General features: G+C 58.0%; 4 protein-coding genes across 4 annotated transcripts; 2 read left to right on the top strand and 2 right to left on the bottom strand.

Moving 5' to 3' along the window:
- Nucleotides 1-482: 482 nt before the first annotated feature.
- GMORB2_5350 (Short-chain dehydrogenase) lies at nucleotides 483-1691 on the bottom strand (the record flags this gene model as incomplete). Its single annotated transcript, XM_035467324.1, has 3 exons — nucleotides 483-780; nucleotides 853-1161; nucleotides 1237-1691. The coding sequence occupies 3 exons, from the start codon at nucleotides 1689-1691 to the stop codon at nucleotides 483-485; spliced, it is 1062 nt and encodes a 353-aa protein (XP_035323336.1).
- Nucleotides 1692-2648: 957 nt separating this feature from the next.
- On the top strand, nucleotides 2649-4004 carry GMORB2_5349 (uncharacterized protein; the record flags this gene model as incomplete). The annotated part of the gene is made up of 3 exons (XM_035467323.1): nucleotides 2649-2820; nucleotides 3449-3630; nucleotides 3909-4004. The coding sequence occupies 3 exons, from the start codon at nucleotides 2649-2651 to the stop codon at nucleotides 4002-4004; spliced, it is 450 nt and encodes a 149-aa protein (XP_035323335.1).
- Nucleotides 4005-7477: 3473 nt separating this feature from the next.
- GMORB2_5348 (alcohol dehydrogenase (NADP+)) lies at nucleotides 7478-8818 on the top strand (the record flags this gene model as incomplete). Its single annotated transcript, XM_035467322.1, has 3 exons — nucleotides 7478-7667; nucleotides 7750-8398; nucleotides 8572-8818. The coding sequence occupies 3 exons, from the start codon at nucleotides 7478-7480 to the stop codon at nucleotides 8816-8818; spliced, it is 1086 nt and encodes a 361-aa protein (XP_035323334.1).
- Nucleotides 8819-9419: 601 nt separating this feature from the next.
- Nucleotides 9420-10586, bottom strand: GMORB2_5347 (Mannosyl phosphorylinositol ceramide synthase SUR1; the record flags this gene model as incomplete). Its single annotated transcript, XM_035467321.1, has 1 exon — nucleotides 9420-10586. One exon carries the CDS (start codon nucleotides 10584-10586, stop codon nucleotides 9420-9422), a length of 1167 nt encoding a protein of 388 aa, XP_035323333.1.
- Nucleotides 10587-11359: the final 773 nt, after the last annotated feature.

Genomic DNA, 11359 nt, shown 5'->3' with positions numbered 1-11359 from the left:
AGATGGAGTGTGTGTGGGTGTGTGTGAGAGTGAGAAAGAGAGAGGGAGGGAGAGGGAGGGAGAGAAATGACCGTGCTCGTACAGAAATCAGAGACAGAAAGAAAAAAACATGATTCAAGCTTCATCTACCCCGCAAAAAGAAACAATGTGGGGGGGATCAGTACCGGAATCATGTCTTGGGACTCTCCAACCCTCAGATCTGGAACCTCAGACCTGGAGCAGCCCGCAAACTTGGAAATCTCAGACCTGGTCAAGCCAAGACACAAGACACAACACAGCTTATTGCCACCCTCGTACGACTGTCTAGCAAAAGAGCGAGGAGATGTCTGAGACGAAAATCATGTGAGAGAGACTTGATCATGACCGGCTGTGTCGTGCCACCGCTATCGAGTCAGGCTCCCGCATCGACGCAACCGGTCGTCAGCATCGAGCCCTTGGGGACTCGACCTCCGCATCGCCGCCACCGCGAGGGGAGGACGCATCTAGGTTACCGTGTACCCCCCATCGACACGGATATCAGCACCCGTGATATACCCGGCCGCATCCGAGAGGAGGAAGGCCACGGGGCCCATGAGATCCTTCGGCTGACCCATCTTTCCCTGCGGGATCAGCGACGTCCACTTCGTCTTGAGGTCGGGTCTCTCGTCGAGGATCTTCTCCGTCAGCGCCGTGAGCATGTACCCGGGGGAGACGCAGTTGACCCTGATCCCCGCCCCGGCCCACTCGACGGCGAGGGAGGCGGCCATCTGGCGAACGGCAGCCTTGGACGCGTTGTAGGGCCTGCGATGCCGAGGGGACCGTCGTCAGCAAACGCCCCCTCCTCTACTCCGCACGACAACCGAGAGAACTCACGCTTGGGGCTGCGGGACGTTGACGACCGAGCCCGACATGCTGCCGATCATGACCATGCTCCCGGGACTCCTGCGCTCCATGAGATGCCTGGCCACGGCCGTCGCAAAGAGGTACGTGCCGTCTACGTTGACGGCCCACAGCTTGCGGATGCGCTCGACGGGGTAGTTGATGGCCTCGAAGTTCTCCGTGAAGCCAGCCGACGTGACGAGGTTGTCAATCTTGCCGTGCGCCGCTATCACCTCTGCGATGCAGGCGTCGACGGACTCGCTGTCGCCCACGTCGGCATAGTGAGCCGTGACCTTGGGCACGCTGATCGCAGTCAGTCCTGGATGGCCCAGACACGTGCCACGTCTCCTTCTCGTGTGATGGGGAAAGCAGGCTCACAGATCAGCATTCGGATTCTCCTTGACGAACGCGTCGACGAGCAGCCCTCTCTGCTTCTCCGCCTCATCCCTATTCATGTCCACCAAGGCCACGTTGGAACCGGAGTACACCAGACCCTGGGCGATGACCAGACCTAAGCCGCGTGCACCGCCCGTCACCAGCCCAACCTTCCTGTCGAGGGTGAAGGTGCTGAGGGTGGGCTTGACGTATTGGCCTCCGGTTCCGCGGACAGGCTTGCTGCTGGGAAGCTCGTGCTCCTCTGGGTGCTCGACCTCGATGGCGCCATCTGTACGGGCGTGGCTGCCCGGCTTGTTGCCGTTGCCGCTGCCGCTGTCATGGAGAGGGGGGGTGCTGTGCAGTCCCCTGGTGGTGCCGGCAAGCGAATATCTAAACGCCGGCGAGGCCACGGTAGCTCGTCGGGTGGCACGACGCAGCACGGGGGTGAATACCGACATCATATCGAACGGTGGCGATAGATTTGAGGTTTTTTTTCTTTTCTCTTCTTTTTTTTTCTTCTTCTTTCTTCTGTGCGTAGGTGGGTAGATTGAGAGGAGAGGAGAGGGGAGGAGAGGAGCTCAGATGCTCGTCATCGAGGGTTTACGAGAGACTCATCAGGCTGCCACGATACCACGAGTAGGAGGCAACAGGAACAGTCCAGTAAAAGCAGCGAGCGGGTGGTCCGGCTCCCGGGGGAGGGGCAGGTGGTCGGGTGACTTGAGGACTACGCGGCTCATAGCAGGCCCTCCCTCTCTCCTCTGTCCTTGGCAGCGACCCCTCAACGCAGCAGCCACGTCGCAGCATCGGACAGAGAAAATCAGCATGTAGTCAACACAGCAACCTCACGGATCACGACGTCGCAGCGAGGCAGAGCCAGTGGCCCAGGATACCTACACTCGGACGAGGGACTGGAGATGAGGTGCTGACGATGATGGCGGTATCCACCAGTAAGCGAAACTTGATGCATCTTGCATCGAGATGCGCATGCCCCCACCCCCCACCCACCACACCACTGTATCGGCGGTGAACGGCTTTTCGCGTTGAAGGCGCCAAGCAGAGCATAGGCTGCATTATATATGATATGGCGGGGGGATCTAATCACCGTGACGGCTGAGCCGGACCTGACGAGATTTCTCGCGCAGCCGACTCTTACGCGCGACCGATGGCAGGCTCACCGATCACGGCCCACCGTGCCTCTGGTCTTGATATCTCTCACGTGGAGGCAAGGCAGGGACGGGGGCGGAGCCGTATAGGCCACACCGACGTATCGGCCACACGGCAGACGAGGGGAAGACTACAGTCGATGTGATGGACGGAGAGAGCGTGCGTGGGTGATGAGCAGAGAGCTCTGCCCTGGCACTCCCTCACAGCTGTCAGGTGACCACGGCCACTCCCGCCCGGTGAGTATATCTTACATGTCCCTCTCTCGAGCACTCTATAGTGCCTCGGCTCAGGTCACCCGGGGACTGCGTGAGAGCTGGCCGGGCACTGACGCCGATGAGGGCACTCGACGAAATGCATCCGGCATATGTGTCACCTCATCCACGGCAATGCCTGCCTCGTCCTCTGTCCCCGGGAATATTCCCAGTCTTCTGTCATGGACCTGATTACAGGGTATGCCCCGTTCGCTTCTCCCACGGCAACACGTTAAGCAGCTTGTCCTTTTTCATGTTCAGCGAGCAGCGCAGACGTCTGAAGACCCTCCATCTCTTGTTGATGCAGATTATCCGTTTCTCTTCAAGAATCGTCTCCCTCTCTCGCACGATTCTCTGCAGTAAGCCATAGCCACCATCGCATCATCTTTCCGGTCAGATCCCTCCCCCAACCCCCTGCCCCACCTCTTCTCTCTCTCTCTCTCTCTCTCTGTGCCATAGATCGGCTGAGAAGACGCCGGGGACGATGCGACCTAGACCAAAGCATCACCCGCGCGGTCCTGATGGCGGCTCCATCCAGGAAGAAGCCGTCAGAATGGAACCTGCTCCCTCTCCCCCTGCTCCCTCCCCCTGCTCCGACGATACCAGCTATGCGTCGTCTGCCTGAGGACGACGAGTTCCCCATCAGAAAGGAGGAAGAGACAGCCACGGGGAAGAAGGAAGACGAGAAGACAGTCACCGAGAAGAAGGAAGAAGAGGAGACAGCCACAGAGGAGATAGAGGTGCCTCCCCCCTCCAACTGTTGGACGGTCCCGCTGGAAGAGAGGCGGCCGACTACCCAGATGCCACGTGCCCTCACTCCATCTTCGCCGGGCTGCACCGCACTCTCGACCCGGTGGTCTTCAACATCCCCCGTCGTCACCGGGAGATGAAGGCCGGCATACGAAATGCCCGCGGCAGGCTCACCCGGCCCCAGGTCCATGTGGAAGCCGCCGTCGACCTCGCCGACTCCCACCCGCGCACGGTAACTCACCTGATGGCCATCCTTGGCCAGCTTGACGGAAAGCACCGGTCCTCTCCAGCGGTTGGACAGGACCGTCCCCGGGTCGTATGCCCGGGGGGGGGGGGGGGGGGGGGGGGGGGGGGGGGGGGGGGCATCCGCAGAAGCGTCTGTTGGGATGGACCGTCGACATCATCAGCACGCAGTCTCGCCTTCNGGGGGGGGGGGGGGGGGGGGGGGGGGGGGGGGGGCATCCGCAGAAGCGTCTGTTGGGATGGACCGTCGACATCATCAGCACGCAGTCTCGCCTTCTGAAGAAGGTGGTGACGTGTGTGAAGCAGTTGGAGAGCGAGATCCACGAGGACGGTCCCCCGACCGCGGGGTTCCGAGGCCTTTGAGAGGGCTTCCGCAACATGACGATAGCGACGAGCAGAGACCTGCTATTCGTCTCTCCTCCCTCCTTCTTCTCTCTCTTATCCTCAATCCTCCTCCCTCTGCGTCAGGGCAGCGAAGCCCCGCTCATGAGTCAGCGTCGAATGTCATGGTAGTTGCTGACGATATTGACGCGACGACGTGGGGCGTCGCCGAGTCCGTCTCAGAGCGGGCAGACGCGCATGGATGGAATTGAGCTGACGCCGGCCATGACAAGTGAGCTGTCACAGGACGTTGTAACTTTTATATATATATGTATATATATAAAATCTCTCGTGACGCATCTTGGCCGTCTGCAGTCTCAACGTGCTGATGGTAGTCCATCCACCATCTTGTTCGGGAGTCGGCGTGCTATGAAGACGAGGGGGTTTGAGTACGTCGAGACGTTGAGAGCTGTCGAGGGGTAATAGTAATACTAGTTGATGGTCGAGGGATAATATGAGAGGTCATCGATTCCATCGAGGGGTTGAAGCACAAAAAAAAAAAAAAGAATAAAAAAAGAATAAAAAAAAAGCAACTAAAGCTGCATGGCCCGTCCCACCTTACGTCACTTGGACGGATGGGTTTTTTTTTTTGGGGGGGGGGGGGGCGAGGCGTAGCAATGCAGGAGAGGAGGTGCGAAAGTAAGGGAGAGCCCTTCAATCGAGGTTCACGTCTTGACTGTCGATAGCTAGCAATGCTACAGCTCTCTCCCCATCTCCTTTTACCCTCTCTCATCTGGAGGGATGCATGGCGCTGCATGATATCGCTCATCTGTGAGTTCGGAATGCCGGATCCAGGATCTCGGCCGTGTTGGCGTGATGCCCACGCACATGCAGTGTCAGGGGGAGAATCATCTACCAAGACGGTTAGCAGCTGCATCTGCACGGGATGTACGGAGCAGGCTGCCTCGCATCCCACCACGAATGATGATGGATTGTACAGTACTTTTGCGGCGCCGTACGGCATTAGCCGCCGTCACCCGTTCTCGATGCCGATCCCCGTTGTGGCTCGGCGTCGATACGACGTCTCATACCGGCGAGAGGAGAGGACGACGTTGCTGCCAGCAGCATCACTGTGACTGCGACTACGTGTACGGAGGCATGGCAATGTGATTTTTGACATGAAGGGCGGTGTGGTGGGGGACGCTTGGGACAACGCAGCTCCGTATACACCGGACACACGCATGCGTTGGTCGAGGGGGAGATCTCGTCACCGGCGGCAGGCGGTGCCGGGTAATACAGCAGCAGTATAGGCACTCGCGATATCAAAGACCGGATCCTTGGGAAGAGTCGACCTGAACAAGTCTTGGGTAGATTTTTATTTTTTGTCGGAGGATCCGCCGGCTTTTGGGAAGCTGCCAGTCCCGCAGTACATGGCCGATGAGAACCCGCACACAGTAGTTGGCAGCACTAGTAGTCGTAGTAGTATCGATAGTAGTTTATGAGCCACCACCGAGGACATCCGGAGTTCTGAGAGCGGGTAGGGGAAGGGTGGGGGGGGGGGGGGGNAAAAAAGAATAAAAAAAAAGCAACTAAAGCTGCATGGCCCGTCCCACCTTACGTCACTTGGACGGATGGGTTTTTTTTTTTGGGGGGGGGGGGGGGGGGGGGGGGGGGGGGGGGGGGGGGGGGGGGTACGGAGAGACGGAGAGACGGAGACGGAGAGACGGAGAGACGGAGGCAGCCAAGAGGGCGGATAGAGCAGAGATGGAAAGTAGTTGATAAGAGGCAGAGAGAGGGGAAATTCTCAAAAACTTGACGGGCCAGGCCAGACAGCCAGGATTCCTTGGCCTTTTTTTCCCCCCCCGCAACTTGGTCTATGATGCAATGGGTGAAGCAGTAATCTCAGTCTCGATGTTTGGCATCGTAGCAAGACTTTTCTTGTCTTTGTAAGACGGAGCTACGGAGCAGGGAATATTTACTATCAGGTACGCATATATCAGGTACATATATATATATTACGTGCCACTGCTGCGTACCGTGATCCGTAATCCGTACATGAGCATGCAGTCATGATACTCGTATACTCGCACTCGCACTATCATCGCGAGTCGGAGTACCTGTATAAGTAATAATGCCCGCAGGTTACTGCAGTCTGCGGTCAATCCGACTCGCGGTAATATACTCACTCGTATGTATACATGTACGTCGTTTGATCTGTGGATCCTCGACGGAGTTACGGAATCTGGTGAGGAAAACCAGATTTGACCCTACGAGTAGACTTGGACGGAGGCGAAGAGCTCCATTCTTTCTAGGGAGTTTTTTTTTCTTTTCTTTTCTTTTTCTTTTCTTTTTCTTTCCTTTTTCCTTTTTTTTCCCTTTTATTTTATTTTATTTTCACCAACACCACACACACACACACACACTTTCTCTCTCTCTCTACTACTACCTGCTACCCATGTACCGAGGTCTAGCTTTCGTATTTCTCATCATCTTCGATCACCTTCGATCATTCCTTTGAAAAAGTCAGTCTAGCCCAAGAAGGGGTTCATCTCAGGGCGCAAGTGGACTGGTCGCTTTTACGTTTCCATCGTCGTCATGCCCCGAAACCTAAGCCGTAGGTTTCTGCTGGTCTGTATCGACGGCATCGTGATGTTCTGATAAGTACCCGAGCGATAAGACGCAACTGTAGAACTTCAAGGATCACAACTACAGCGCACACGTACATGGCACACACGTGTGCGCAACTGCCTGACACCAACTGGGTGGGAAGGGGACTTTAATCTTGACGGCAGAGCAACTTGCAGATTATCGAGCCACCTGCATTAGGGATGGGTTGCAGCTGGCTCCCTGCCGACTGGCTTGGTAATGCAGATATTGGAGCGTCGGCTCGTTAGGCATTATGCATAGATGGAGGTGTCAGGAGTAGAGAGGGCGTGTGCCGTATACGGTATTGTCAGTAGACACGCAGACAGCAGACAGCAGATGTTACCCTTCTCTCTCTCACACACACACATACACACACACACACATACACACACACACACTCTCTCTCTCTCTCTCTCTCTCTCTCTCGCGCGCGCGCCGGGAGACCCTCCCTTTTCGGATCCGAGGCTCTTGGAGGGGCGAATCTTCTCTCCCTCCCTCCCTCTCTCTCTCTCAACCACATTGCATGTACAAGTCCAATGATTGCATGTACAGGTCCAATGCTGAAACCCGGGACCCAGATTCAACCCGCCTTTATTTTCAATTTTTTTTGGGCGTTTCCATAAAAAAAAATACGACGATCCACGTCGTGGTGGGTATCGATGGAGCCGTTAGTATATAGGACCCCTCATACTTCTCCTTCTTCCTTGCTTCTAGCTTGAATTCCCTTTCCTCTCCATACTGCTTCCCTCACTCCTGCTATATCCTCCCTCCCGTCTTCTCTCCTCCTCCTCCTTCTTCTTCTCTCTTCGAATATACCCCTTTCCAGACATCAGACACGTACACACACACATCACACACACACACACAACATGTCGACCGACTACAAGTTTGAGGGATGGCTGGGCCTGGACCCCGATTCCGCCAAGGGAAACATGAAGTGGGGAGAGTTTGAGCCCAAGAAGTGGACCGAGGACGACGTCGACATCAAGATCACGCACTGCGGCGTCTGCGGCAGCGACATCCACATGCTGCGCAGCGGCTGGTCCGAGACTCCTTACCGTAGGTCGATTCCCGCCGCGTAGCCGGCCGGTCCGATGCCGAAGACGGTCCTGCTAACCTCAGACGTGACGTGCCGGTACAGCCTGCTGCGTCGGCCACGAGATCGTCGGCAAGGCCGTCAGGGTCGGCTCCAACGTCAAGCACATCAGCGTCGGCGACCGCGTCGGCGTCGGCGCCCAGGCCGACAGCTGCCGCTCCCCGGACTGCCCCGACTGCTCCAAGGGCCGCGAGAACTACTGCAGGCGCGGCGCCGTCAACACGTACGGGAGCGTCTACCCCGACGGCGGCGGCAAGTCGTACGGAGGCTACGCCGACTACAACCGCACGCCCGGCCACTTCGTCGTCAAGATCCCCGACGGCCTGCCCTCCGAGTACGCCGCGCCCCTCCTGTGCGGCGGCGTGACCATGTACTCTCCCCTCCGGGAGAAGGGCTGCGGACCGGGAAGCCGCGTCGGCATCGTCGGCGTCGGCGGCCTGGGCCACATGGGCATCATGCTCGCCAAGGCCATGGGCGCCGACCGCGTCGTCGGCATCTCCCGCAAGGCCTCCAAGAGGGACGAGGTCCTCTCCATGGGCGCAGACGACTACATCGCCACCGACGACGACAAGGACTGGGCCGCCAAGCACGCCAACTCGCTCGACCTCATCATCTGCACCGTCTCCAGCGATAAGATGCCCCTCGCCGGTTACCTCGGTACGCTCGACACCTACGGCCACTTCGTCCAGGTTGGGTACGTCACATCCCTCTCCCCTCACCCGCCGGCAGGACCGTTCCCTCTCCTGCTGGGAAAGAAGAAGAGGAAGAAGCAGAGAAGAGAAGGGGGGGAGGAAAGAGAGAAGGCGAAGGAGGAGGAGGAGGAGACGAGAGAGGAAGGCCGAAGTCGAAAGCTGACACCATCTGTAGCGCTCCCGACGGTGGCAAGTTCCCCGAGATCAGCCTGTTCCAGATCATCTTCGGTGCCCGCAGCATCGGCGGCAGTGGCATCGGCTCCCCCGGCGAGATCAGGGACATGTTCCAGCTCGCCGTCGACAAGAACATCAAGCCCTGGGTCGAGCTGAGGCCCCTGGAGGAGGCCAACGCCACCATCGTCGACCTAGAGGAGGGCAAGGCCCGGTACCGTTACGTCCTGGTCAACAACAAGAACCTGTAAGAAGACTCGGTGAGGAATCTCTACGAAGTCGCTGCTGTGGATGCCGCCGTCTCCCTTTCTCTCTGCACGAGGGATGGGGAGGGACGAGGAGGTGAGAGGGACATAGAGTTGGCGTCGTGATGATTTATAAATCTACCTCTATACGGATCCATACATGTTTTCGGGTTATATGAAGGGTAGCATGTAAAGACGGTATCATCGCAATCAAGGAAACTCTAGCACTGCGAGGATCAGAATGACTTCGTCCTTTCCCTCATGGGAGTGAAGATGATACCAAGTGCCAGCCAGATGTCGGGCCTCTTTCTTCTTTCCTCTCCCATCATCTAGTACTCGTTCTACATGTCTGCCGGCCGCATAAGCCGTCCGTATCAATCGTCCGTAGCGACAGCGATGAGCCCTGTGATGTATGCAATCATCTATGAACAGTAATCAGAATCCCAGATATATATAATAATAAAAATATTAGAAAATATTATAAAGAAGACGGTAATAAAAACAACGCCATTGCAGATGAGATCATGGTGGTAGTATTATACTTTCGGAGCCTCCTCCCCCCCCCTCTTCGCCGAAACGTCGACGAGATTCAGCTACCCCCGGCCCACTAATCCTTGTCAGACAAGGCTTCGTCGGCCACGGGCTCGTCGGCCACGACCGCAGCAGGATGAGCGTCATCCTCGGCCGGGGACCACCAGGAGCCGACGGCGGTCCACCCCCTGTGACGCAGACGCAGCCTCCTCCTCCTGACGAGGGAGCAGGCGGCGAGGCTGAGGGCCACGACGACGACGGGCGCCACCAAGGCGTACAGCACGTAGTGGCGCGACAGGGACAGCACCAAGGCGGCGTCCCAGCTGTGCCAGCTGCTGGCGCCCCCGTGGGTGAAGAGCGGGGTGGTGACCTTCCCGCGGAGCATCTGAGGGCCGAGCTGGCCGTCCGTGTCGGCCAGGACGAAGACGCGGTTGGCGAAGCTGCTGCTGTTGCCCGCCGACGGGGCGGGCGGGTGGTCGGGGGTGGCCGAGGACGGGAGGACGTGCTGCTTGACGAGGCCGCGGACGTACGACATCCACACGTTGGTGTAGTACATGCACCCGGTGGACATCATGTTCTCCACGTAGGGGATGCGCATGGGCAGACCCCACGAGCGATCGTGCGACGGGACGGCGGCGAGTATGGCGCCCAGGAGGGGGTGGCCGGGGCGGGACGAGATGAAGGCGTTGTTGACCCCGGCCGGGTGGGCTCCGGGGCTGACAAACGGCAGGCGGACGATGGGCGTCGCGTCCAGGGCCACCCGGCACCACACGTCCAGGTCCAGGTAGACGCCGCCGTGGTGGTGCAGGACCGCGTACCTCAGCACGTTGGCCCGCTGGATGTGCTGCGCGTAGCCCTGGTAGTGCGGCAGGATGTCGGGGTAGTGCTCGCCGATGAAGGCCGTCGCGCTCTCGTCCGTCCACACGATGTGCTCCCAGTCCGGGTGGAGGGTCGTGCAGCTGTCGAGGGCGTCCACGTAGTCGTCCCGGCTGGCGTTGCCCAGCACCACCGAGTGCAGGATCCTGGGCACCGCCGGCTGGTCCCCGGTCTCGTCTCCGTCCGGGGAGGAGGCCGGTGCGGGATATCGGTACAGCAGGTCGGCGTGGTTGCGAATCAGCTCGTAGAATGTCGAGTACGTCACCGCTACCTCGCCTAGCTGGTATATGTGGCCACGAAGGTGGAAGAGGAGTGCCAGCGGCAGGAGGACGCCCACGGCCAGGATGAGGCCGGAACGTAGACGCATGCTGTGCGTGTGCGCTCTGCTTCCTGTCTCTGTCCCGACGTCTTCCTTCGCTTGATGTTGAGAGGAGGAGAGCAGGAGGAGGAGAGGATGGAGAGGAGAGGAAAAAGAAGGGGGAAGAAGAAGAAAAGAGGGAATTAAAGGGTGAAGAGGGAAGAAAGAAGAAGAAGGGAAGAAAAGGGAAGAAGAAGGAAGAAGAGAGACAGTGCCTTGCGGTTTCCTGGGAGGAGGGGTTGGGGTTGGGGTTGGGGTTTACAAGGGTTCAATGTACGTGCAAGGGGAAGATGACGGGATCAGGAGGACTATGCACGGCGAAAGAAGAGAAAGAGGGACCAGACGAGATCACCGACTGGAATGGGACCGTCGAGGGCAGAGAAGGAGGAGGGAGCATGAAATAAGATAAAATGGGAAATAATAAACATTGGTAATCTGACTTCCGAGTGACTTCGTCCTTGGACGCTAGGGAACCGGTCACTGCCCAGACCCCGACCCGACACCGTCTCCCAGGAGGCCGCTTCGGTGGCGAAGAGGAGAGCTAGGTCGGCTAATCTACTATTTTATAATCTGTACTCTGTAGATTTGCTTCTTCCCATCTTTCTTATCGACAGAAACCTTTCTTGCCAGTACAGATTGCATGATTATCACGTATCACCTCGTTGGCCGTACGGATTACTCGTACCGTGCACGTGTACGTATAGAACACGGCAGGCCCGACGGTGAATCTGTACGGTGTACAGGTGATGATGAGCCTCCAACCCCAGCGTCCCCCCCCCCCC

This window comes from Geosmithia morbida, assembly GCF_012550715.1.
Source record: "Geosmithia morbida isolate 1262 chromosome Unknown scaffold_3, whole genome shotgun sequence".
In the NCBI taxonomy this organism is placed as follows: Eukaryota; Fungi; Ascomycota; class Sordariomycetes; order Hypocreales; family Bionectriaceae; genus Geosmithia; species Geosmithia morbida.
This window is presented reverse-complemented; position numbering and strand designations above follow the sequence as displayed.